Source organism: Lampetra fluviatilis, chromosome 3, assembly GCF_964198595.1.
Source record: "Lampetra fluviatilis chromosome 3, kcLamFluv1.1, whole genome shotgun sequence".
NCBI lineage: Eukaryota > Metazoa > Chordata > Hyperoartia > Petromyzontiformes > Petromyzontidae > Lampetra > Lampetra fluviatilis.
In genome coordinates this window covers 13591833-13618496 of record NC_136277.1, presented here as the reverse complement: position 1 = coordinate 13618496, position 26664 = coordinate 13591833, and the positions used below count along the sequence as shown (strand labels likewise).

The following is a 26664-nucleotide window of genomic DNA, read 5'->3' as shown; positions in this document are numbered from 1 at the left end:
TACATCTTCTGATTCTGGCTTTGGTGGACAGGTAGCGGTCACGTGGGTCTGCATCCGGGCTATTGTGAGGCGTCGAGTTGGCGGGAGGCAAGAAGAAGCTGGTTGCAATCCATACTCGTAGGTTTTTTTTTATTGTAATCCGTCGAAATCCTCGCACAAAAGGTACTGTAATTGTAACATCGCACGTTTGTTAATGATAAAAGGTGAAACGGGTCAATATTTACGTGGAGGTTTTTAAAAATCGATTTAGTTGTCATTCTGCGTTGTTTGGGCCTAGTTGGCATGAGGTGAGCCTAAGTTGGGCCTAGTAAACGCGTGGAATTTGCACTTTGTTAATATCGCCGGATTTCATTCGAAAGCAGGAATTATAAAGTTAAAAGATATGAATGTGTGCGATCGTAATTTGTTCATAAATGTTGACTCGCAAATATGGTGAGATGATTTATCGATTGATATCGGCAGGTGTGTTCTTTTTCGTTTGGGGAGTTTAATTCTGGGATTTCTAAGGGAAGTTACGGTTGAGAAGTGTTTATGTTGTATACTAAACTAGCTTTACTACTTGGCTTCGCCCGGGACTTAATTCACCACGCCCGGCCGCCTTTGTCTCCCCAGTGGCGATGTTCACCCACCACACCAGTTAATTGTTTGAGGCTGAGTCGACCTAGGGGAGGCCCAGGACCGGTTCAAATAATCGTCACCGGCCGTGAGCGTAGCGATAACCACTACACTACAATGCGTTACGCTTCCACATGCGCGGGTCACACGACAGATTGACGTCACTGCTCACTTGCTGTGCAAAAAATATATGCATTATTGAGCTCCCCCCCCAAATGCATGTCGGGAAGTACGCTAAACATTTTTCGATTTAAAGCTTTCGTGACTGCAGGGATTCATCTTCTTGGTTCTTTCGGTAAAGTCACGTAGAAGGGAAGTAATAAAATAATAAAAATAAAACAATAAAATAATTCTCACGACGTTTCGGCCACAACGCAAGCAGCCGTCCTCAGGTGAAGACCAGGTCTGTCGGGGAGACAGCGTCTGAATGACGCTGGCTTCAGACGCTGTCTCCCCGACAGACCTGGTCTTCACCTGAGGACGGCTGCTTGCGTTGTGGCCGAAACGTCGTGAGAATTATTTTATTGTTTTATTTTTATTATTTTATTACTTCCCTTCTACGTGACTTTACCGAAAGAACCAAGAAGATACGCTAAACATTTTGAACAGACACATTCACGACTTTGCCTGTTTTATATATATGGAGATATTAATGTTGATTCGTAATTATAGCTTAATAATTATTAAGAGCTTATGAGTGAATCGGTTAAAATTCCTAACTGTAGATTGTGTTTATCAGAAAATGTATTAGACTGGAGGAATCCGATGAGCTATAAAGCTCTTTCACAGATGTCCAGTAGGTTCACAGATGTCAAGTAGAGTTACGGGATTACATTGAGAGTTAAGGGATTTGGTTAATATTCGTGGTGGTTGATACAGCTTTTGTTGTTGTACATGTAAATTTATCAGTGTGAACGTTAATGGGGATAATTCCTCTTCCGATAAATATAGCACTTGTTGCTGAGAATCAGGTAACCGATTAATAGTGAACAAGAGTCGGTGAACGGCGAAAATGGAGAGTTGTCAAGGTTGGGTCGTCAGGTTATAAACCACGTTTCAGGCTTTTGACGCAGTTTCCGGTGATGTCTGCCCCATTCCCGGTTGAATTAAAGGCGTCCAGATTTCATTTCTACTCCAGCTGTGTACACAGGCTCCGGGAGAGCGAGAGCTGCGTAAGTGGCGAAATATAAACAGGGGAGAACCATCCCTGTGCGTTCAAAGATCACGGCCAAGACAAGTGAGGCATAGTTGGGCATGGGTTTCATTCACAAACGTGCTTTTAAATAACATTTTTTAATTAAACTAAACAAACTCTCGATTTAAAGCTTTCGTGACTGCAGGGATTCATCTTCTTGGTTCTTTTGGTAAAGTCACGTAAAAGGGAGATAATAAAATAATAAAACATAAAAACAGGACCCTGCGGGGTGGGCTGGTAGGAACGAATAACCAAAGAATATAAACAATGTATTATTACACTTGTTAAGCCAGGAAAGCCCCACTGAGTCAAAAGGTTTTTGTAGGGTCCTGCCAAGTGTTTGCAGTAGGGGGCGATGTTGCTACACCTAATCGGACGATACGAAGGGAGAGATTGAGGCCTAGTTCTAGGCTTTAGGCCTAGCTGTAGGCTTTAGGGCGCTGTGAGTTAATTTTTAATTTAAATGTTTTAATGATTTATGTAAAAGCTTTAAATTTAAATGTTTCTATTTAAAAACATGAGGGAATGTAACATTGTTAAACATAACTCCCTTTCACACACGCGGGGGTACGATACGAAGGGAGAGTTTCAGGCCTAGTTCTAGGCTTTAGGCCTAGCTGTAGGCTTTAGGGCACTGTGAGTTTTTTTTATTTCAAAGTTTTAATTAAAAGCTATCTCAGGGAATTATTAGGGTGCTGTGAGTTTTTTTTATTTAATTTCAAAGTTTTAATTAAAAGCTATCAGGGAATTATAAGGGAATGTTACACGTGTTTAGCCAGGAATGCCTCATTAATTTAAATGTTTTAATTAAAAGCTATCTGAGGGAATTATAAGGGAATGTTACACTTGTTTAGCCAGGATAGCGTCACTGAGTCTAAAGGTTTTTGTAGGGTCATGCCAAGTGTTTGCAGTAGGGGGCGATGTTGCTACCAGGATAGCGTCACTGAGTCTAAAGGTTTTTGTAGGGTCATGCCAAGTGTTTGCAGTAGGGGGCGATGTTGCTACACGGACGGACGGACGGACAAACGGACGGACGATATAATCTATTGGTGTCTGGTCCACTTCGTTCCTACCAGTATAATACAATTCTCACGACGTTTCGGCCACAACGCAAGCAGCTGTCCTCAGGTGAAGAACAGGTCTGTCGGCAGACCTGTTGTATTATTTTATTATGTTTTCTTTTTATTATTTTATTATCTCCCTTCTACGTGACTTTACCGAAAGAACCAAGAAGGTAAACAAACTCGCCGCATAAAACAAATGTAACCGTATATCTTTTACCCATCCCACCTAGATGGCGTACGCAGTGACCACCCCGCTGCTGGAGACGAGCGGGGACTTCACAGCGTGGCTGGAGGCGCAGGGCCTGAACGCGGAGGTGGCCCGGGCCATGGACTCCGAGCTGGGCATCCGGGACTTCAGGGTCCTGCGCGCCTGCGTCAGGGACGGCCTCGTGCGTGCCGAGCTGCTGGCCACGGCACGCGACCGCCTGCCCTTCGGCTTCTACGCCGTGCTGCGGCAGGTGGTGAAGGATTTGCAGGGTGCCGAGCCCCACGATGACGCTGGGACGCTGCGCAGGAACGACGCCGCGGCCTCCTCTCCCAGCGACGTGACGCTGGGAGGCCTGGTGGAGGTGCTGCTCGCGCTGTTGAGCGGCTTGAGCCGGGAGCTGCTGCAGTCCGTGCAGAGGTTGGATAACGGGGACAATCGGAAACTCCAAGTGGATTCTTCTTTATCAGCAGCTCGTGTTGCTTTTGAAGATGGGCCAGCAGAAATGGATCAATCTGAACAAAATGGTAATGCTAAATTGTACCCCCTTTTTATTGCTTTGCATTGTGGATAATGTAATGTTACTTTACAAACAAAATGGTACTGATAATACTTTGTACCCCTTGATAATCAGCCAATGATACAGCTGTAATTTATTATTTTATATTTTGGGTGTATACAGTAGATTTCTATATGATTTATGTCTTATATATGATTCATATGTGGTTTTGGAATGGTGCAGTGGAGTCGGAAGCAACCTTAATTCAAGCCTCGGATGACACCAACTTCACCATGACTACGAACCAAATAAAAATGGAACCCCCTCAAGGTACAATTTTTTACTTGTTTCAATAATTGCAGGATTTTTTAGATGTACTTAATTTGTAGGTACAGTCCAGTTTATAACAACTAGCGCTTTATTTTGTGCCAAAAATATTTTTGCGTTTGTGTCTGGATGCTATTTCGGCCCATTGTTTTTTTCAGTTACGATTTCCAATTTTGTAAACCCTTTCCTGCTTCTTTGAGCACTGGAGCAAGAATCAGGAGAGTTAAAATGGTTAAGTGCTGATTGCTGATGTTATAACACAAATCTGGTATTGGAAGATCACGAAGTGCAAATACCACCTCCTTGATCCTCTGCTAATGCATTGGTTTGAACCATCCTTGTGCAATTCATTTTTCTCACGTGCAGTAGGAATGATGTGTCAAGGGTTCAATATAAAGTCATGCCTCCAATGAGTTTATAGTAAATTGTGTGTTGCCAGCTGCTAGATTAGTTGCATTGAATATGTATACAATAAAAGCTCATCACAAATAGATAGGTTTTATATATATAACACATTTTAAAACACTTATTGCATCCCAACAAGGCCATTATCTGATGTTGCTTAGCCTGATATATATATGCACGAATGCAAGATATATTTCATTACAGGACTTTTGTTATTAAAAGGTTTGTTCACATTAGCCCTCCTGTTCATTATGACTAATTAAATCGGTCGTAATTGGCCAACTGCTCGGCCTGCTGAATGCGATGTCCACGTAAAGAAAAAAAAACTCATTAAACTTCTTTTACACATTCCAAAATTACAATTAGGAATGCTGAAATGTCACCCTGAATCAACGCCCGAGTGATGATTCCAATAAATGACTTCACAAAGCGAATTTTACTTATGTAAGAAATGCAGGATACACTTTGAATTTTTTTTTATCCTCAAAAGGATTATTCACAATAATGGTCTTAATTTTTTATATTACATTTAAAATAGCTAGTAGGCATTTTAAGCTAACCTTGATTTTTTTAAAGATTACTTGGTATAATACAGGGTGCTTCAGAAAATGTTTTACACTTCTGATAATTTTCAACAATACCACAAGAAATGTGCCTCCGGGATTCTGGAGACCACCTGGAGAAGATTCCAGGCATGTGTTGACAATGATGGCGAACAAATGGAGACTCTTTGACTTTTTGAATCTATTAACATACATTTGTTATCATGTTAGAGTGTATTATCCGTTCTTTTTCCATTAAAACGACAGTCCCATATAAGTGTTAAAAAATTGAATCAATCTGTACAATAAATATGTATAGTTTAAATGTGGGCTCTCGCTTTAACTGTTTGCCTTTAACCCACACATTTAAGTTGTGTTACTTTCCACAATCAGTAATAACACTGTACATTAGTGTAAATAATGGAAGTGTCTAAATGTATATGTACAATGTATTAAACTGGTTTGTTTTCTAATGAAGGTGTGCATCTCTTGGACGACCTCCCTGAACTTGAAATTGAGAACGTGACCTCACTCTGCCATGCAAGAGAAAATCTTACGTCCCCAGCAAATAATGGATCCTATTCACAGCAGACAGCAGCTGAAATACACGGTGAAGAAACGGACGCTTCTGATTCTGTTGATGAGAAGCCGTTTCCATCAACAATGCAGCGTCGCTCGATTTTGCGGAGAGACACGACCGGGACGGGGGTCTCAGAAAGCCAGAATCCCTCCGTGAACGTGGGCAAGCAGACGTACAGCTGCAAGGTGTGCAGCATGAAATTCTCCAAAAACGACGATGTGAAAATCCACATGCGTACGCATACGGGCAAACGGCCTTACAGCTGTGACGTGTGCGGGAAGCGCTTTACCGCAAGTGGCCAGATGATATGCCACCAACGAATGCACACGAGCGAGAACACGCACTGCTGCACGGTGTGCGGGGGGCGCTTCTTGAACAAGATCAGCCTAAAAAAACACCGGTGCAAGAGTGAATGTAGCAATAATAGCACCGTTGGACGAAGAAAACGCGATTCCGTTCTGTGAAGAGACCCATGCAAACGAGTGGTGAACATGCCTGAGAGAATGACTATCGTGGAGAGAGCAAGTGATGAGATAAGCTGATTTGTTGGAGCAAGACATTGCACCACAGTGGATTAAGTGGTGTTGGATTATTTATGTAGTAGCATTGCATGTGAACTCGTGTTTGAGCTCTCACTTTAAAACAGCACATTGGTAAAATATTGGTGGGAAAAATATACTTTTGTATTTTGAAAAAAACCACTGATGAGTTTTGTCAATATTCCTGCAGGGTACTTTATTGGTTTAGAACAGAGCCATTTCTGTTAAATCGAGTTTGAAAACATCTAAAATATTTCAGTAAAGTAATATTAATGTGTATATTTTTTGCATGACTGGAAGGGAAACGCTATTTTTAAATCCTTTATATTAAGTTCGCTTGCTTGCTTGCGTGCTTTCGTGCTTGCTTGCTTGCTTGCGTGCTTGCTTGCTTGCTTAGGACCGTGCAAATCTTTCGCTCGTTTTTTAACCCACTTCCCGTGATCCAATCGAGCTGACATTTTCCACACAGACTCGTTGTGCCAGACAATTAATGTTCGTGAAAAAAAAATTCCCAAAATTTTACACTTTTTAGGCAAAAAAAACATAATTTCAACCGTGATGATGGGTACAAACTTAGTAATCATTGGAAAGATGTTATTAACCACGCAAAAAAGACTTAATTACACTTTTTTGGACCATCTTATCTGACAGGCACTATTTTACTTTACTTTACCGAGTGTTAACATCCCCAGTGTTTAACAGTAATCTCTTCATTGTTCAGCCAGCATTGGTATAAACATGGGCATTTTCGTTCTTTTCTATCATGTGTATCAGGCCTCCCCCCTCTCTGTTCTATGCGTTGGCGTGTGCAGCAGTTTGTCGCTTGCGCACAATCGCTTCCACGCCGTCGCCCACCCTTTTGGCCCCGCCCCCCTCCCTCCCTCCCGATACGTTCCATTCATTGGCTACCACATTCTGATGAGCCCCCCCCTCTCCTTCCCCCTCAACTCGCTTTTAAGGGATTACATCTTGAATCATTGCCTCACTTGATGCAGCTAATCTGGCTGTGCCGGTCCCACCTGATGACGGAGACTTGTGTTGCCTCCGAAACGTCGTGATCTTTATTTTATTTTTATTAATTTTGATCTTTTACCTACGTGACTTTACCGAAAAAACCTAAGAATAAAAAAAATATTTTACATATATTCAAATAGAACTCATTCATCGCTTTGGCTGAACGTCACAGTATAAGAGCCCAGAGCGTAACCCCTCCACAGGCTGTGGCGGAGTAGCGCAGTTGGTAGCGCCCTCGCTTCCCATGCCAAAGGTCGCGGGATCGATCCCCACGTCCTCCACAGGTGGATATATTTTTAAATCCTGTATATTAAGTTCGCTGCCACGTATATAAAGGATTTATAGTGAAAAACTTTGTTTTTACGGGTTATACTTATTTATTTAAGACACTAAATAAAACATTGTTTTACCGTTTGAAAGACTCGTAAAACTACGAGCCTGAACACATTGCAAATAAACTGAGGTTTTTACTATCATCTAATGCTATTTTGATGTCGAGGTGTTGTGATGATTTCCATCCCGTTATTGTTTGTAAATGAAGCCACCAAAATTAACACAACAGACATTCCACTAATCGTGCAGTATTCGGTGTCTGGAATATCACCTTGGTATGTATTTTCTTAATGATGAAAACTATGTTCCATACTATAATTGACATTTATACATTTAAATGCCTTATCCAAGATGACCTCGAGCACAGACTAAAGCAATAAATATCCCCTTTTAACCCATCGGCTGCACATCTTTATTGGGGTACATCATTTCAGCAGCATCGTTTCAAAACAAGTAAAACCCTGGACTGGTTTCGATATTGCGTCTGATCGGCAGAGCCAGGCTTGCTTGGGCCAATGCTGGTGAACGGCCGATATTACAGGCAAGATATGGACAGACAAGCTCTTCCAACTTGTCAGCTGGATCCCCTTTCATTACCAAGCCGCGTGAACTTTTTCCAGGACTGGGCTCTGTCAGGATACTCGCTTTTACGCAAAACAGTAGCCTGGTATTTTCTTAGTCAGAATGTTTGATGGGCATTCACTGTAGTCGAGCACTGGGAGGTAATGCACATTTATACAGGTAGGAACAACAGTTCCACACTGCCCACCAGGGATTATTTGTCGTGCATAGCCCTGCTCCACCAGACCCCTCCCATTGGCTCTGGGGCGTCAACCAATGGGAGCGGTGGGTTGGGGGGAGTTAGTTGTGCGGGGGGGGGGGGGGCACCGCCGCGACTCCGGCCAATGAGGAGACGGTCGATGTTTCATTCACAAAATGGAACTGGGGGAGGGTGGCTCCGTTCATAAAATGGAAGCCTTGAAAAGAAAAAAGCGGATCATTTTGCCTCGTGTTTCTTTCAACATTCCCAGCCTTAAGGTGATTCAGTTGGGGGTGGGAGGGGTGGGGCTGGGTGGGGAGGGTGGGGCTGGTTGAGGGGTGGGGTTGGTCACCCCGTGGTGCCTTTATAAAACTCAACATTTAACCTACACACGACATGATACACTACACTTATACAGGTAGGAACAACAGCTTCAACACTGCCCACCAGGGATTATTTGCCTGTCGTGCACGAATGCGCTGTCCAACCAAGTTCCTACCTGCCCACTCCGAAGGAACGTGTTTTCGGACGTCTTTTTTGTTGCTACTGTACCCAACAAGCACCACTGATCTCCCTTGTAAAGTATCCGGAAAACTGGATAAACTGGACCATTCGAGTAATAGCCGCGGTTTGCGACGTTAAATCCCTCGCCTGGTATACAGGAGGTCGTGGCTTCGATCCCAACCCTGACGCCTGCTGTATATTTGGAGTTTGCGTGTTCTCTCTCTCCACGTGGTCGCGTGGATTTTTCTCCGGGTCCTCCGGTTTTCCCCTCCACGTTTAGAATCAACATCACGCGTTTTAGAGAGTATTTGACTACTGCTATATATTTTCACGTGAAAAGCCACTTCGTTGGCGCTATCGTTTGTGAGCCAGGTCGCTTCTGAAAAAAAAAGCGCTGCAACTCAGCAGGCTTTACCTGGTCAAATAAAAAAAAAGTTTAATATTGGAAAAAAAATAGTGTATTACTGTACTTTGGTACTTTAGTCAACTGAACTCTACTCGGATCGCCGCGGTCCCTTCCGTTGAGGCAATTAACATTTTTGTGGTCAAATCGCCACAGGCCCTACTCCGGCTTCCGCTATCGGCTTCAGTTTAATTTAAAGGGACATCAACAGTAACAACGTTAAGAAAAGCAACATCAACAACAGTAACAACATCAACAGCAGAAGCCAACAACAACAACAATAGTTCCTTTCACAAGATCAACGCGCTGAGCCAACAGCCATAATCACACCAGGTAAGAAAAGCCTGTCGTGACGACGGTCTTCCTTCATATGGCTGGAGGGAAAAGCAACCTTTGTTATTTAAACGTGTTATAAACAGGAGTTGAATGGCAAGTATTTTTCTCAACCAATCCCGAGTGCCAGTAGGCAGCGGCAGACGCTGTGTGGATCGCAGCTGTACCGCAGCTGTACCGCCAAGATTGTTTCGGAATCTTTATTTAGGCTGGACGAATCCGATGATCTGTGAAGCTCTTCTTCACAGATGTCCAGTGTGAGTTGTTCCACGGATGATCCTGTTTAGCCAGTTTCCAGGCTGTTTGGGCGCCGCGAAGGCGAGATGTTAATTCCCTCGCCTGGTATACAGGAGGTCGTGGGTTCGATCCTGACGCCTGCTGTATGTTTGGAGTTTGCGTGTCTCTCATCATCACGGTGGCTAGGGGATGTTAATTACCTCGCCTGGTATACAGGAGGTCGTGGGTTCGATCCTGACCCTGACGCCTGTTGTATATTTGGAGTTTGCGTGTCTCTCTCATCATCACGGTGGCTATGAGATGTTAACTACCTCGCCTGGTACACTGGAGGTCGTGGTCGTATGGATGTCTCCTAATCTTCCGGTTTCCCCCTCCACATTTAAAAAAACACGCGTTTCGAGAGTATTTTGGCTGCTATACATTTCCACGTGATTAGCCACTTCGTTGAGCTATCATTTGTGACCAGGTCCGCTTCTAAAAATTAGCTCTATAGCAAAGTGGGTCTTACTGAGTAAAATGTTTTTTTTAAGTTTAGCAGACAAATATTCAAATCTTCTTGGTTCTTTCGGTAAAGTCACGCAGAAGGGAAATAATAAAATAATAAAAATGAAACATTATAAAATACAATTCTCACGACGTTTCGGCCACAACGCAAGCAGCCGTCCTCAGGTGAAGAACAAGAAGATGAATCGCTGCAGTCACGAAAGCTTTAAATCGAAAGATTCAAATGTTGAATCGTGACCATTGAATTGTCTGTTAGGTGAATTGTTACGTATGCCTAATTATTATATTCTCCAGTTTCCACAATTTCTCTGCACGTCCCAATCAGAATGGCGTGTGCAGTGGCTTCCCCACTGCTTGAGCCGAGTGGGAACTTCCCGGCGTGGCTGAAGGCGCAGGGCGTGAACGCGGAGGTGGCCAGGGCCATGGATTCGGAGCTGGGCATCCGGGACTACGGGGTCCTGCACGCCTGCGTCGGGGACGGCCTCGTGCGTGCCGAGCTCCTGGCCACGGCACGCGACCGCCTGCCCTTCAGCTTCTACGCCGTGCTGCGGCAGGTGGTGAAGGACCTGCACGGTGCCGAGCCCCACGATGACGCTGGGACGCTGCGCAGGGACGACGCCGCTGCCTCCTCTCCCAGCGACGTGACTGGGAGGCCTGGTGGACGTGCTGCTTGCGCTGTTCAACGGCTTGAGTCGGGAGCTGCTGCTGTCTTTACAGAGGCTGGGCGACGTTAATAATTGGCAGTCTGTCGCTGCAGCTCCTTTATCAACAGCTGCTGTCACATCCGAAGATGTGGAAGTGAAAATGGATCATGTGGAATATGGTAAAAAAGGGCTCATTGCAAAATTGTCGATTTGTGTCCGACTTTACTATTGAATTCTTTATTTTAAAAATTATTGGCGAATTTATCTTGCAAAAATCTATCAGGTTTCATCATGTCCTTGGTAGACCTACAGCATACATGTTTTGTGCGGGCAGTAAATTTTATATATCTTGTTTTGACCTCGGATATGTGCAGTAACATCAAAAGACATCTCAACTCACAGCATGAATGACAACGCAAACAGCCTCACAGAAGACCAAATTAAAATGGAACCCTCCGAAGGTAAAGTTTGTACTCGATTCAACATTATGCACATGACTGGTGTTATTAACTGTAAAATATAATAATTCACAGGTGTTTGTCAAACTACCAATGGATGAAGGGCTCCCCACACTGTAAACAGGACCCATCGATTCTTAATTTTAATCATTGCTGTCCATTCCTGCAGAAGCTTCCAATATGTTGCGAAATGTTGGATATCATGTCAAACACCACACGGTACAACCCAAAAACACATCAGAACTATACTGCACAACTGCAAAAACCTAGATATTCGTATTAATTTTCAAGTGCAAGTTACATTTTTTTCCACAATCGCAGGAACCACATTGTGCGTACGTGTAAACAGTGAAAGTAAATGTGAAAATCTAATTCCGTATACTTAACATTCATCAAACTGGCTTGTTTGCTTCTGAAGGTGAACAACATCTCTGCGTCGGTCTCCCTCAACTCGTCATCCAGAACGTGACCTCATTCTCCAATTCAGGAGGAAACCTCATGTGCGCGGCAAATGATGGACCCTATGCGCCGCAGCAGACAGCAGCTGAAACACAGTGAAGAAGTTGCTGCTGCTGCTGCCGCCGCTTCTGTTGACGAGGAAACGTCTCGATCACTTGCGCAGAGAGACACGACCAGGAGGAGGATGTCGGCAATCTACAGTCAGATGCTCTCTGTCGACGAGGAAGAGTCCAACAAGCTTGAAATTAATAAACCCAATCCCGTAGTGTTGCCTTGGCCAAAATGCGTCGGAAATACGGCACACTGGTGTGAGCTGTGCGGGAAGAACTACTCAAAACCCTACGGCTTGAAGCAGCACCTGCGAATTCAAACGGGCGAGAAGTTGCATCGCTGCGAGGTTTGCAGGCGCACCTTCCTGAAGTTGAGCAGCCTGAAGATCCACGTGCGCAGTCACATGGGCGAGAAGCCCTACAGCTGCGACTTTTGTGGGAAGTGCTTCACCTCAAATTGGCAGATGACGACGCACCAGCGAACGCACACGGGCGTGAAACCGTACTGTTGCACGGTGTGCGGCTACGCCTTCAATCACCAAGACTCGCTGGTGATCCACTTTCGCACGCACACGGGTGAAAAGCCATACAGCTGCAGGGTGTGTGGGAAGGGCTTCGCCAAGGGCAGCGCCATGAAGAGCCACCTGCGCACGCACACGGGCGAGAAGCCGTACGGCTGCGCAGTGTGCGGAAAGCGCTTCTCGAAGAACAGCTCTCTGAAAAACCACCGCTGCAAGCAAGTGTGCAATGGCTTTTAAAGGCAGAATCTGAATAGGTATTGGAGGGATCCGATGAGCTATAAAGCTATTTTCACAGATGTTCAGTAGGGGCGGGTAAGAATATTATAGCAACAAACACTACAAATACATAGTAGTGCAAAGTACAAGAAAGGTAAAAAAATCACCTAGATACATACAAATGCAACTAAGCCATCTCCATCCTACCAGACAAAGCCCACTGAGGTTATTAACTTTTTTTTCAGAAGCGACCTGGCCACAAATGATAATCAACATCGCTTCACCCTTTTTATTTGGCATGAGTAAAAGTTATAAAGATGTTCAAATACTAGGCAGGCATCAAGTACGTCATGGTTGCACAGACACAATTGTGCTGAAAAACGCAAACAAAATATCGCTTTGATAATACATGCATTGCCATTCAAACTGATTGGTCTGTTGTCTCAAAAGCACACGTATGTATGTTGAACTTCTTTCACACCGTACGTAGCCAACCGTGTTGATCTTGAGGTGCGTGGAAGGACAACAAACGAAACACAAAAATCAGTTCTAAACAAATGCGTTTTCAATCGAGATCATTTGAAAGTACACATAGCTACAGTGGCTTCCTAATATTATTTTTTTAAAACATGTTTTTGCATTAAGCTGCTGGAGGAATGGCAAGGGAAATCTTCAGCCAAGCATGCTTTGGATTTAAAAACAGCTTCACTTTCTCCCAAGGGGTGTGTGTTTGTTATTCATCTATATCATTTCGGCAAATGTGTGGCTTGCCATGTTACAGCACCGGCATCTACCGTATTTTTTAAATGTATGCTTATTAATCAATAAAGTTGAATGTTATGAATACCTGTCAAAAAATGTTTTTTATGACAATCTTGTTCAGATAATAAAATAATAACTTACAGCGTTTTGTGAGTCCGCTGCTAGACGAAGCCCTCCCCATGCCGTGCCAGTCATGCGGGTTGTTTAACCATACTTCCCCAGGCTTGTCACTCGATAGGTGAAGGTATTGTGTGCTAATCGGAGGTGCGGGGGAAGGACCCGGTTGACGCTTGATCTACCTCTCGGCACGAACGTTAGCCCAGGCCATTAATTGAAGTATTGAATTATGAGACCTCAATTGCCAGTAGCAAGATATAGTGCACCTTTTGGCGTCATCTGGTCCAACACCATGTGAGACTAGGCTCTAAGAAAAGCAGTCTCGGGCGTGGACCAATCAATTTCAAGGACAGTTCATACATTATCAGAGTTGTCTTTTTGTTTGCATTTTGACCGCAAGTGTTGTGGTTAATGCAAACATGATCCCTTGTATAAAGGTGTCAGTTTTGTTGCCAGGTAAAAGGGTAAAAACCTATTACTACTGAAGTATCGAACTTTCTGAGTTCATATTGCAGTGCGCCAATCACTGCACCACCGCTCCTACAGTTAAAATAATCTTGAAATTATGCAATTGAGATACTTAAAAAAAGATCTCGTGTTTTTATACACCTCCAATATCTCAGGTCAACTGGGCTTATACTGTAAGGGGTCGTCCATAAATGACGTCACGCACCTAGGGGGGGGGGGGTCAGACATTTGTGACGATGCGTGATGAGGGGGGGGATGAGAAATGTGACGTCACATCAAAATGCGCAACTTTAAATAAATATAGACAACACGTTCTACTTAATTAAATAGACTTTTTAATAAATGTTTTCTACAACATCAGAGTGCAGCGCCACATTAAATACGCACTACAATGACAATAGTTTAAAGCGATTTGACGCATTTTTGGGGGGGGGGGAGCAGAGCTTTGTGACGTCATATTTGAAGGGGGGGGGTCTGACTTTTTGTGACGCCGTGTGACGAAGGGGGGGGGGGTCAAAAATCGTCCCAAATCGCGTGACGTCATTTATGAACGGCCCCCTAAACATCGCAGCGGTCAAATCGCCGCGGACCCCTAATTCACGGCTCTCAACGAGGGCGCTCCGCTCGATCGTCGGCCCTCCTGCCAGAATGCGGCATTCAGATAAGCGAATAAAAAATTGTGTCGTTTTTAAAACAACAACAACGACGACGACGACATTCACGCGCTTAAACAACAACAGCACCAGCACCATTCATCGGCGCTAACGACTAGCGCACGAGGTGAGAGGGGGGGATTTGCGATTTGAGCCGAATTCGTGCGAGTAACAGTGCGCCTATAAACACAAGGTTTGTAAGGTCGTCAACTTATCATCATCATAACTCGGCGTCAGTAATACGTCAGACCCATTATCAGTGCTGCTGACCTTATTACGGACCGATTCAGATCTTGCTGATCACACCCTCGTTGTTGCCCCTTATACATCTCAACGTGCATCCTGCAAAGTCCCATCACAAGGAGAGAAACACAAACAAATAGACAAACCAATTAAATAAATTGCTTTATTGAAACGGCTGTACGCCGTATGGACCTGAAAACTCAATTTCCCTGTGCAAGAATACGGGGTAAACCGTATGGGTTGACAGTGTATAGTGTATTAAGTGTAGTGTATAGTAATGTAGTGTATAGTGTAGTATATAGTGTAGTGTATCGAATAGCCTGTCAACCTCTTATCAGTGCCCGACCTTATAACAGACCAATTCAGACCTTATTGGTCACCCCGTGCCGCTTATAAATCTCAACGTTCATCCTACAACGTCCCATCACAAGGGAGAAACTCAAATGTAGACACATTTTTTTCCGTATTGAAACGGCTGTACGCTGTATGGGGCCGTCCATAAATGACGTCACGCGATTTTGGACGATTTTTAACCCCCCCCCCCTTCGTCACAGCGTCAAAAAAAGTCAGACCCCCCCTCAAATATGACGTCACAAAGCTCTGCCCCCCCCCTCCCCAAAAAAATAAAACATGCTTCAAATCGCTTTAAACTATTGTCATTGTAGTGCGTATTTAATGTGGCGCTGCACTCTGATGTTGTAGGAGGAAACATGTATTTAAAAGTATTTAATTAAGTACAACGTGTTGTCTATATTTATTTAAAGTTGCGCATTTGATGTGACGTCACATTCATCAACCCCCCCCCCCCTCGTCACACATCGTCACAAATGTCTGACCTCCCCCCCCACCCAGGTGCGTGACGTCATTTATGGACGGCCCCTATGGAATTGAAAACTCGATTTCCCTGTGCAAGAATACGAGTAAACCGCATGGGTTGACAGCGATGGCATCATCATCATCATAGCTCAGCGTCAGTAATTGTAGCTCATCAGAAGTCATCAGCATCATAACTAATTCGTAAATCAGTAATCGCCATAACTCATCATCCCTCATCATTTTAACTCTCATAATTTTAACTCATCATTAGTAATCGGGGTGGGCGATGAGATATCACGGTGTCACATGAAGGACCTGGATTTGATTTTTGACTGGGGCGCCTTTTTGCGTGGAGTTTGTCTGTTCTGTGTGGGTTACCTCCAGGTTCTCGGGGGTGGGGGGGGGTGTAACTGGCATTGGTCAAACGTCCAAATTTTGAAAAATAACCTGCAAATTACTCATTTTAAATGTACACATATCAACATCACCACCAATTAGCACGACTGGCTACGTACGGTGCGAAAGAAGTCCAAAATACATACTTCCCATAGACTAACACTGCCCTTATACTCACTTATACTCAACGCTGAACCTCCAATTAGCACAGTTGGCTACGTACGGTGCGAAAGAAATTCAACATTCATACATACAAAACTTGGGCAGGATCCTCCTGAAAAAGTCTTGAGGCTTTCATGGGTAAACAAAAAAACCAAGGTAAGCTAAACTCAACATAAGTAATCAGAAATCATAACTCATCATCAGTATCAATCATTAAGGATTCTAAATCGTTATTAATATTGTACAGTAAAACCTTGGTTTGCGAGTAACTTGATCTGCGGGTGTTTTGCAAGACGAGCAAATTTTTGAAATAAATATTAATTTAATAAACGAGCGAGTAGTACGTGTATAATTTTTGTCTGCCGAGCGTCACGTGATCACAACTGATATACGAGTGCTTTGATATACAAGTGCTTTGGATTACAAACACGTTTCCGGAACGAATTATGCTCGCAATCCAAGGTTTTACTGTACCAGCAAACATCAGTATTCTTCAAATGTATGTTGAACTTCTTTCGCACCGTAGGTAAATGGGTACCACATTGTGAGATATCAACAGTGGGCAGCCTGTGAGAGAAACTGGCCCTCGCCATGGAAACGTGAAATTTTCACCAGTATCTCAGGATTCCAAACGGTGAAGTGCAGCGCCCCTACAGTTATCTTCATGAGGGAGACATTTTGACTCTGACTTGACTTTGGTGAAGCTGTTATATTTTACACTTTAATTTCATGATATCACAGTCTCCTATATTCAGTTATTTATCTGCAATTTTCATCAGGATGGCATGCGTAGTGGCCGCCCCAGTGCTGGAATCAAGTGGGGACTTCCCAGCGTGGTTGGAGGCGCAGGGCGTGAACGCAGAGGTGGCCCGGGCCATGGATTCGGAGCTGGGCATCCGGGACTACGGGGTCCTGCGTGCCTGTGTCGGGGACGGCCTCGTGCGGGCCGAGCTGTTGGCCACAGCGCGCGACCGCCTGCCCTTCGGCTTCTATGCCACGCTGCGGCAGGTGGTGAAGGCCCTGCAGGGCGCCGAGCCCCATGACAAGACTCCGCGCTGGGATGCTGCCGCCACTGCCATCTCTTCTGGTGATGTGACGCTGAGAGGCCTGGTGGACGTGCTGCTCGCACTGTTCAATGGTTTGGGCCGGGAGTTGTTGGTTTGTGTGCAGAGGCTGGGTGCTGTGGATGGTGGGAATATTACGGCGACCTCCCATTCGGCTACGGATGATGCCAGTCCCGACGACCTGATCGATGACATGAATCACCACGTGGAATATGGTAAGGTGATGGGGCCATTAAGTGTTCTGATTTCAAAATGCCTGTATTTAAACAAGGTATTTATACTCTGAAGTTTTTTTCAGGTTATACCACATGTTGTTCGGCATGATGTTTGACATTCCATAATAGAGTTTTTTTTGGGTGAGATCGCATAAATATCGAAATGTGTTGTTAACGGCACATTTATATATTTATATGATTAACGATACATTTATATATTTACGCGATCTAACCCAAAAAAACCTCTTATGGATGATATTGGTTGCGAAAGCCTACGTGTTTTACATTCTGCTTCACATGCTGGGAGCTTATTCAAGAAATGAATTCATTTCCAGAGGAAGCTTCCGGCACTGGAGAAAAATGTCGGACATGATGCCAAACATTGTGTGGTAGGGCCTAAAAACGCATCGGAGACCTATGTGCAACAACCGAGAAGACATTCAGAAGTTATTGATGCGGTGTTTTTGTTTCGAACAGAAGAGGCGGAGGAGACCTCAACTCGCGTTGTGGAGGATTCCAGCACGAACCTAACAATGCAGCAGATAAAAACAGAGCCCTTTGAAGGTGAGGCTTGAGTTTAAAATCATGGTTTAAACACCACAAGCTAATGTTGCAATGATGCGCAATCAGCCGCATACAAAATAAGTCCTAACCAAATTTCGATTTAAAGCTTTCGTGACTGCAGGGATTCATCTTCTTGGTTCTTTCGGTAAAGTCATGTAGAAGGGAAGTAATAAAATAATAAAAATAAAACATAATAAAATAAGATTATCTACGTGACTTTACCGAAAGAACAAAGAAGAAGTCCTAACCAAGTTAAAGTGAGCTCTGATATTTTTTTTGGCTCTAAAATCAAGTACTTGTACACCTCAGACTTTTTTTTTTTATCAAATCCAGTTTTCCCATGCCCCCACCGTGAATGTAAAGTGTGATTTGTAAGTACAAATAAGCCCATCTCTTCTCTTTTCGATGAACGTTCATTGCCCAATACTTTAGTGGTGTAGCGCAGTGGACATACGTGTGTATGTGTAATGCGAGCAAGGACAGGGTCACGTGAGTGTGGGCGGAGTCAGGGTCACGTGAGGAGGAGGAGTCAGGGTCACGTGAGGGGGAGGATATAAGGGGAGAACCGGAAGGGGATCGGGAGTGGAGACAGGATAGAGAAGGGAGAGGCCACGCGGAGTGCTGGCGAAGAGTGGTGCGATTGCCACGAGGCTGGAGTCACGGCACCGTCGGCCAGCGGTGTTCGTGGGGCAGCGGGGGTGTCTCCAGAGTGTGCGGGAGCACACGGAGCAGCAGAGTGGCTGCTGAGTGTGCGGAGTCACACGGAGCAGCAGGGTGGCTGCGGAGTGTGCGGAGCACACGGGCAGCGGTGTGGCTGCAGAGAGAGAGAGAGAGAGCGGAGGACTCAGACGACGTGCGGAGGCACGAGGCGGAGAAGGTGCGGGTCCGAGCGGAGACATCGTGGGGTGCGAGCAAGAACCCAAATAAAGGACACGGAGAACAACATCGCCTGAGAGTCTTTTATTACATATGTATATATGTGAACTTCTTTCGCACCGTACGTAACCAACCGTGCTAATCAGAGGTGCGGAGAAGGACAACAAACTAAACACAAAAAGCAGTTCTAAAGAAGTTAGCTATCAATCTAGATTATTTAAAAGTGCATAGCTCCAGTGGCTTCCTAATATCAGAAGGAAGACCGTTGCAGACGGCCACAAGAGATTCAATGGGTCCCCCCCCCCCCCCCCATCAAATTTCTCCCCCGCTTATTAATCCAGAACCTGGGCCCGCCTACGGTCTATGGATCTTGGTGCACATAGCCTGCACGCTGAACGATAGCTATACCACTGAGCCTATAATACCTTACAGTGTATTTTTCCATTTTAAGGCTGAGGTGTTGACGAATGTTGGCGAGAGCTTTCTGTGTTTGTGCTAGAGTACTGCTCCAAATGCAGTCTGTTAACTTTTCGTCTAAATGTCTAATCTTAATTTCATCTGCTCTGAGAGTTATAACAATTACAATGTCCTCTGCTGAAAAGCACCTTGGTTCTGTGCCATCACGGCGCACTCACCTCACAATCAGAAGGTCGCAAAATACACATTTTACCAGGATTGTACTCAGTCCATCGTCCTGTTGTGGTTGATACAATTTTGAACCACATAGTCTGGAGTTGACAACAGTGGCTGTCTCTGCAATAGGGTTGTGGCATTTTCACCACTGGATTAGGGCCGCGGAGATGTTCACGGCCACATGTTCAAGTGGGAATATAAATTGTACAGCACAACATTGCGTATTAGACTAGCTATGGACTTAGGTACAGATGGATATGTGAAACCTTGGATACGTGATTATCTATAGAAAATGACAGTTGCACAAGGAGCAAATACATTACTGGGTTAAAAAGAAGCACAAACTGCTTTAAACACGGGGAAACGATTTACTCTGCTTTTTAAGTACGTGCAATTGAATGTATGCGACATTACGAATGTGCGAAAAGTCAGATTGTGAACATATACAGAAAACGAAGGGGCTGTTTAAATAGTCAGAGCAGGTCCAATATGCGACATACTGTTGTATGTGTCGGGTTATGAAATTTTGATGAAAATAATAAAAATTAATAATTTTCAGAAAAATGCGCAAATTGCATTAATTATGTTAATGTGTGTATTAACATGCATAAATTATGATAATGTGTGTAATTATATGCATAAATTATGATAATCGCGGAGATAATCGTAGTAATTTATGCGGATGCTTGCGGTTATGTTAATGTGTGCAGTTGTGATAATTAGGCTTAGCTTCGTTTATCCAGAGTTATATCAATCAGGATAATACGATTATCATCGATTAAACGTTTACCGATTATCTTAGTGTGTGTTATGATATTTTAGGTCTCCATTTTCATATCTCATCGCAGGATACAGTTATCAAGAATAAGATAGTTTTGCATGGACTTGGAAAGAAGCACTCGAACAGTTGGTGATAAGCAATTTTAATTCTAAACAAGCACATGACACTCTCTTATGCGAAAGCAGGTATACGTCAATAAATTCATGGACAAGATTATGCAGTAACGAAATTGAATGACTAAAAATACTTCTTCATTGACGTGATTATGCAGTTAACGAAAATGAATGACTGAAACATTTCTTATTCATGTAACTCGACGGCAGCAACTGCTTTGCACGATCAGTTGATATTGAACGCACCACCTCGAAATGGCAACCCTTTCTGAAACGCAATGACAATTTTCTTATTCGTGTGCGTGCTGTGTGTGCGTTGTCCCCTCGTAATATTAATTGTGTCGTTAGCTTGTGTGGTGTAGGAGGATACAACCAGCGGCCAGAAGTTCTCTGGGTTGGGCGTGGCCGCTGCTGCTCCCTCGCTCAGCGTGTCGCTCGGCTTGTGCGCTCTCTCTCTCTACCGCTGGATGACGAGTTGGCACGACGCTCGGTGACGCCCGGTGACGTCCGAGTCGTGCTGCTCTTGCGCTCTCTCTCCCTCTGCTGGATGACGAGTTGGCACGACGCTCGGTGACGCCCGGTGACGTCCGAGTCGTGCTGCTCTTGCGCTCTCTCTCTCTCCACAGCCGTTTGACCAGGCTTTCTCCACTGCTTCGCGCTCTCTGCTTTGCACGCTTGGTCGACGCTTGGCGATCTCCGCCTTTCCTGCGGGTTGTTCGCTGGTCGTCACTCTGACGAGGAGCGATGCTTCGTTCGTGGCAGGGTGGACGTTGGCGTCTTTGTTGGCTTCACTCGCAGCTCGGCGACTCAGGGTAGCGATTTTTCTCAGGTGGTGCAGACCTCGGCTTGTAGCGGCACGTCGCTACCCCGCGAACCTCGTCATTCTGGATGACAAAAACTTCTTGACGATTTCTGGTGGGGCCCGTGGCCCGGACGATGTGGGGCTCAGAGCCCCTGGCGATCTGTGGTGGGGGCCAAGGCCCCTGACGATCTGAGTTGAATGGATTTTTCCCCGGCTTATATTTGGAAAATCCACTCAATCTTCCCGAGTTGTTTGAAGGCTGTCATATATCTTTCTGTGGGTTGAACACATCTGCGTCCGTGTGTTTCATGTGTTTATTAGTGAAGACACAGCTGTGTAACCCTTCTGGGAGGAGGGGTGTGGAATATTATTTGCTTACGTGTGCAAATCTTGCTGTTTGTGCTCAAAACGTGATCACCCTCTTCTCTCTTTTGCGAGAGAAAAACAAACTAAAACAGAGCGAGAATAAGCAGACATCCCCGCGTCCCCTCCTCGCGACCTTCCTAACCCTCCAAGTATTCATGGGCCATCTGTTTGTGCTGCGGGGAGACAAAGGCGGCCGTGTTTAACTCCAGCGTGAGCACCCTCTCGTCTCTCCGCGTCTCTTGCGAGAGAAAACAAACCATGTCAGCACGAACCCCCCCCCTTTGCGACCTCTCTGCTCCCTTCTTGCCCGCCCCGCGCGGGTCATTCCGAGGCCAGACCCCGCTGGAAGACAAGGGTGGCTGAGGAGATGTTTGTAATACATTAATGTGGTCCTGTGTGTTACATTTATTCTTGAATTATATATTGTGAGTTCCTTCGGTCTTAGTATCGTGGTTATCATTCGTCTATGTTTAATGAATTTCGTAATGATCCTCTTCACATTATTATTTTGGGCTTCGCCAAGTTTAGTTCTGCAGAGATTGGTGTTTTTATTCTGAGTTATTATTTTTTTTTTAATGTCCTGAGGTTAAATGTACTATGCACTTAAGCTTTCTGGAATTCGTACTCTTTAGTTTTTCGGAAGGTCGTGTAGATAGGAAACATATACTTCTAAATAATATGTATGCGGTGAATATAAGGGGATTACTAATAAAAAATTATTGTTTGTTGGTTAATTATCTATGTTAAGTTTCTACTTTTCGGTAAGGAAAACGTTAAGAAAACGCGAGTTTCAACCGTTGTTTGCTCTGCACCTTATCTGTACATCTCCAGATGTCTTTGGGAGGTTAGTCCATACATCTTTGTCCATCTGGATGTCTATGACCTCTCTGTCACCGACTTCTTACCAGTTTAATGGCCGTTTCACAGATTCCTGGTGTGTTTGTAGTGAGTTGTTTTCATTATTTAATTAAAAGGTATATATAGATATAATAAAAAGAGAAATCGTTTTTTTCTTAATTATTCTTAATATTAATAACGGAAAACAGGGCATAGATCCAACAATACTGTACCTATATTTTACGAAATACGTTGTAAAGCAGCATTGATGACAAGCGTTGTCTTTTCTCAGACAAGGCGGAACAGACCCCAGCCCACACGTTGGACAACTCAAGTCCCGATCAGACGATTGACAGAATAAAGACAGAAACACGTAAAGGTATTAGAGAGCCACTCGTATTGGTGTGTCGTACCGCATGCCTGCTACAGAACACAGCACCACAAACGCCGGTGCACGCACGGAGAGCGATACCGGTGTCAAAAGTTGTCCGTACAGAATTACACTTGAACATGTAAAGCATGTTGTCAATCCACTGCTGGATGGGAGCTTCTCCTTGCTACGTGGTTTTGTGAGGGATATTTGATCATACGGCACGCTGGTTAGTGTGGAGTGGTGATGGAATGGTGCACAGATGTGAAGGCATATAAATACAGTCCGACATTTTACTTTGTTGCACTGCCCTCTGCTGACCATCACGTAGCCCTACAGCAGCCTATATCAATCTGCTGTGCATGGTGTTTGCCCATACATGCACGACCCATGATCTCAACCCTGTTTGGCTTCTGAGATCTGATGAGATCCGGGTGATTTGGCCATAGGCTATGTTAACTACCTCGCTTGGTATACAGGAGGTCGTAGGTTCGATCCCGAACCTGACGTCTGTATATTTGGAGTTTGCATGTTCTCCCTGTGGTCGCGTGGACTTTTCTCCGGGTCCTCCATTTTTCCCTCCACATTTAGAAACATGCGTTTCGAGAATTTAGCTGCTAGAAATATCCACGTGATAAGCCACTTCGTTGAGCTTTCATTTGTGGCCAGGTTGCTTCTGCAAAAACGATATATAGCTCATTGGGCCTTACCTGTTAATGTAAAAATTGTTTGACTGTTGTGGCCCCCACCCTCCCACCCGTGATAGTGGTTGCGGGCTCCAAAAAAACGAGTGCTTCTCAATGTTCATTTGAGCATTTTATTGTAGCAAGGCGGAGAATATTACAATTAAAAGTCTGCTTTATGAACAACTATAATGCCATGCGGTTACCCAGGAAAGCTTTGCCGAGTCTCAAGACTGTTTTTACAGGGGGTGTCTTGCTATGTTTGGATAGTTGGCCAGTTCCACAAATACGTGTTTGGCTTCATGTGGGGAGAAACTCTGCAAAAACGCACCATGCATAAGAGGGGGTGACACTCAACACTGCTGTCTCCTGGCGAAACCTCTCAGCTCTTTTAAACGTACAATCAAATACTGTTGAGTGAGTGCCAATTTATATTCCTGCATTGATTAGCGCAAGGATCTTTCACATCCGAAACAATTTTTGTGCCTGGCAGATGAACGTCCCGTCGAAGCACGTCCAGGCAACTTCGCCGAAGGTGTGAACTCTGTGCGCGATGACACCACCGATGTCGCGACGACATCTGTGGGCGCCGTCGCCAGAAGCCACTCTCCAGGGCCGGCAGCAGTAGTGCCATTGCACGCTGAGCAGCCATCGGCGATCAGGCCTGGCAATGGGGAGGCGAGCTGCTGCAAGCTGTGCGGGCACACCTTCGCACGGCCGTGCGGCCTGACACGGCACCAGTGCTCCCATGAGAGGCCGCACTGCTGTGACGTTTGCGAGCTGCGCTTCTCGCAACACGCCCACCTCGAGAGCCACAGGCGCACGCACACGGGCGAGAAGCCATTTGGCTGCGACGCCTGCGGCAAGCGTTTCTCGCACAGCACCAATCTGAAGAACCACAAGAGGACGCACACGGGCGAGAGGCCCTACATATGCAATGTGTGCGGGCAGAGTTTCACGAAGAGCAGCACCCTCAAGAACCACCTGCACACGCACACGGGCGAGAAGCCCTATGCCTGCGCCGTGTGCAAAAAGGCGTTCTCGCAGAGCGCCACGCTCAAGACGCACATGCACACGCACACGGGCGAGAAGCCGTTCCGCTGCGAGATCTGCAACCAGGGCTTCACGCAGAATGCCACGCTCAAGACGCACCTACACGTGCACACAGGCGAGAAGCCGTTCCGGTGCAAGGTCTGCAACCAGGGTTTCACGCAAAGCTCCAAGCTGAAGGTTCACCTGCGCCTGCACACGGGCGAGAAGTCCTACCAATGCAAGATCTGCAACCAGGCCTTCACGCAGAGCTTCAACCTGAAGGTCCACCTGCACACGCACACGGGAGAGAAGCCATATCGCTGCAGCGTGTGCGACAAAGCTTTCGCGCAGAGCTCTACGCTGAAGACTCACCTGCGCCGGCATGCGGGAAAGAGCCCCTACCAGTGCGGCGTGTGTGACCGGGAGTTCTTGCTCAAGACTCACCTGAGTGCCCACCAGCAGAGTGCGCATGCGCGCGAGGGGGAAGTCCTGACGGTGCAGCCGATGTGACGGCAACCAGTGACGGACGGGCATGCCGTTTGTGGCTGCTGGTAGAAGGGGGATCTTCGTGTTGTGCTCCCACCAGCTTGCCTTGGCCGTCGTCTCCTGCGCCAGAACATTGACTGGACCCTGAACAGATCTCGCCTTGACGGGCATCGTTAATCAAATGAGAATCAAGGGTTTAGCTCGAGCGATGTGTTTTCGGATTGTATCGACAGGAACTCTTCAGGTCAGTTCCTGAGAAATTTCCCGGCGCGTGGAGTCGAACATCGCATCGAACAACACGCGATACAACCTGAAAAGACACCATAGAGTTATATAGCACAACCACAAAACTTTTGTAAAGTGTCTTTTTTGCTCTGTCAATTTTTTTTCATCACATTTAAGTCATTTGGTCTGTGAACTTTCTGGACCAACGTTTTCCAGTAGTTGCTAATCAGGCAAAGGCGAAGCGGGAAAATTACTCGACTGGTTTTAACTTCTCTGAGCTCCTCAGCAGTGTGAGGCAACAATTGCTGCTGGCTTGCATGATGTTGTAGGAGAGAGCTGTCCACTGACACCACAGGGTCAATGCTATATGATGTGATATACTGTGTGGGTTAAGATATATCTATCAATCGTTACAATGCGTTATACATTTTGGCACATTTCAGCTGTCATTTGTGATTGCCGAGGTCTTATCAACATGTGGCGGCCCATGTGACCATGGATTACGGTACCATAGACACCTTAAAAGAAAATAAAGTTAAACTTTGTGGCCAAATGACCCGATCACACTGTGGTGAAGCTCACCAGACTTTTCAAACTTGATGTTCGATTGGGATGGGCGCTATTTACTGGTGCTGTGGACATGAACTTGTAAGCACTACCAACCATCTGACTACGAGTTTATAGCATATTTAGACCATATTTAGTTAATATGCTATGAAATGCATGGTCACTTGTTAATAAGAGTGAGCCTATCTGTACCTGGTATGCCCTGCAGCTGCATTCAAGTTTAAAACACTAAAGTGCATCCTACACCTGTACACTAGGTACAGTCGCTACTGTTTAGTGTCTCTGGGCACTACTCAGTTAATGCCTACCCTCGTATTACCTAATACACGTGTGCATCTCAATTCAAATCGTCTCCATTGAGCAGCGCTCATCTCCCGTTATTGGCAACACTGAGCCAGTGTTAGAATAAAAGTGCTTTTATATAAGAGTGGGATAGTGCTTCGAGTGTTCACCATGCAAAACTGCAATATCACGTTGTCTTCAGCAGAGGGCGATACAGAATAAGTACTGTAGTATTTTTTTTTACTTTTTTTAAAACACGCTTTAATTAAATGTACTAATTAATGTACTATGGAAGAACTCCACGACTCTAGGAAGTGGCCCCGAAGCTTGCCATACCGTAAGGGACCGTGGTGATTTACAGCCAACGTCAGTTTACCGTGGACTATTAGACCCAAACCGAAACATAACATATACAAAATAATGTTTAAAAATTTGTTTATTTTTTTTATGATAGAGTATAGTATTGTCATCAGTATGACATAGGTATACCAAGTTTGCAGTCAATTCCACATTGGGAAGTGGGCTAAAATTGAGTTACAAGATTTGAGGATACAACAACAACAACGACAACAGACAGAGTGAGTTAAATAAAAGCGTGTAAAAATAAAAATGCACTCTGCTCCCGCCTATACTGTATGCGTCTCGCCTTCACCAAAAGCAAATTGACCAGTATGGTCAAGTCTGGTCGAAAAACCCCCACAGCCCACACGGCACGGAATGGCCCTCATCCAGCAGTGGATTGAC

General features: G+C 45.1%; 2 protein-coding genes across 3 annotated transcripts; both read left to right on the top strand.

The window, feature by feature from the left end:
* Window positions 1–74: 74 nt before the first annotated feature.
* On the top strand, window positions 75–6686 carry LOC144952924 (uncharacterized). Of its 2 annotated transcripts, none has more exons than XM_078883410.1 (4): window positions 75–162; window positions 3105–3606; window positions 3822–3908; window positions 5331–6686. In XM_078883410.1, exons 2-4 carry the CDS (start codon window positions 3105–3107, stop codon window positions 5894–5896), a joined length of 1155 nt encoding a protein of 384 aa, XP_078739536.1. In that variant the 5' UTR covers window positions 75–162; the 3' UTR covers window positions 5897–6686. The 2 variants fall into 2 exon arrangements, with proteins under 2 accessions (XP_078739536.1, XP_078739528.1); XM_078883402.1 differs by having other exon boundaries at window positions 78–117.
* Window positions 6687–9132: 2446 nt separating this feature from the next.
* LOC144948417 (uncharacterized) lies at window positions 9133–25835 on the top strand. Its single transcript, XM_078877866.1, has 7 exons — window positions 9133–9318; window positions 10385–10882; window positions 11078–12406; window positions 16729–17303; window positions 17781–17867; window positions 22568–22654; window positions 23822–25835. Exons 3-7 carry the CDS (start codon window positions 11673–11675, stop codon window positions 24868–24870), a joined length of 2532 nt encoding a protein of 843 aa, XP_078733992.1. The 5' UTR covers window positions 9133–9318; window positions 10385–10882; window positions 11078–11672; the 3' UTR covers window positions 24871–25835.
* The last annotated feature ends 829 nt before the right edge of the window (window positions 25836–26664 follow it).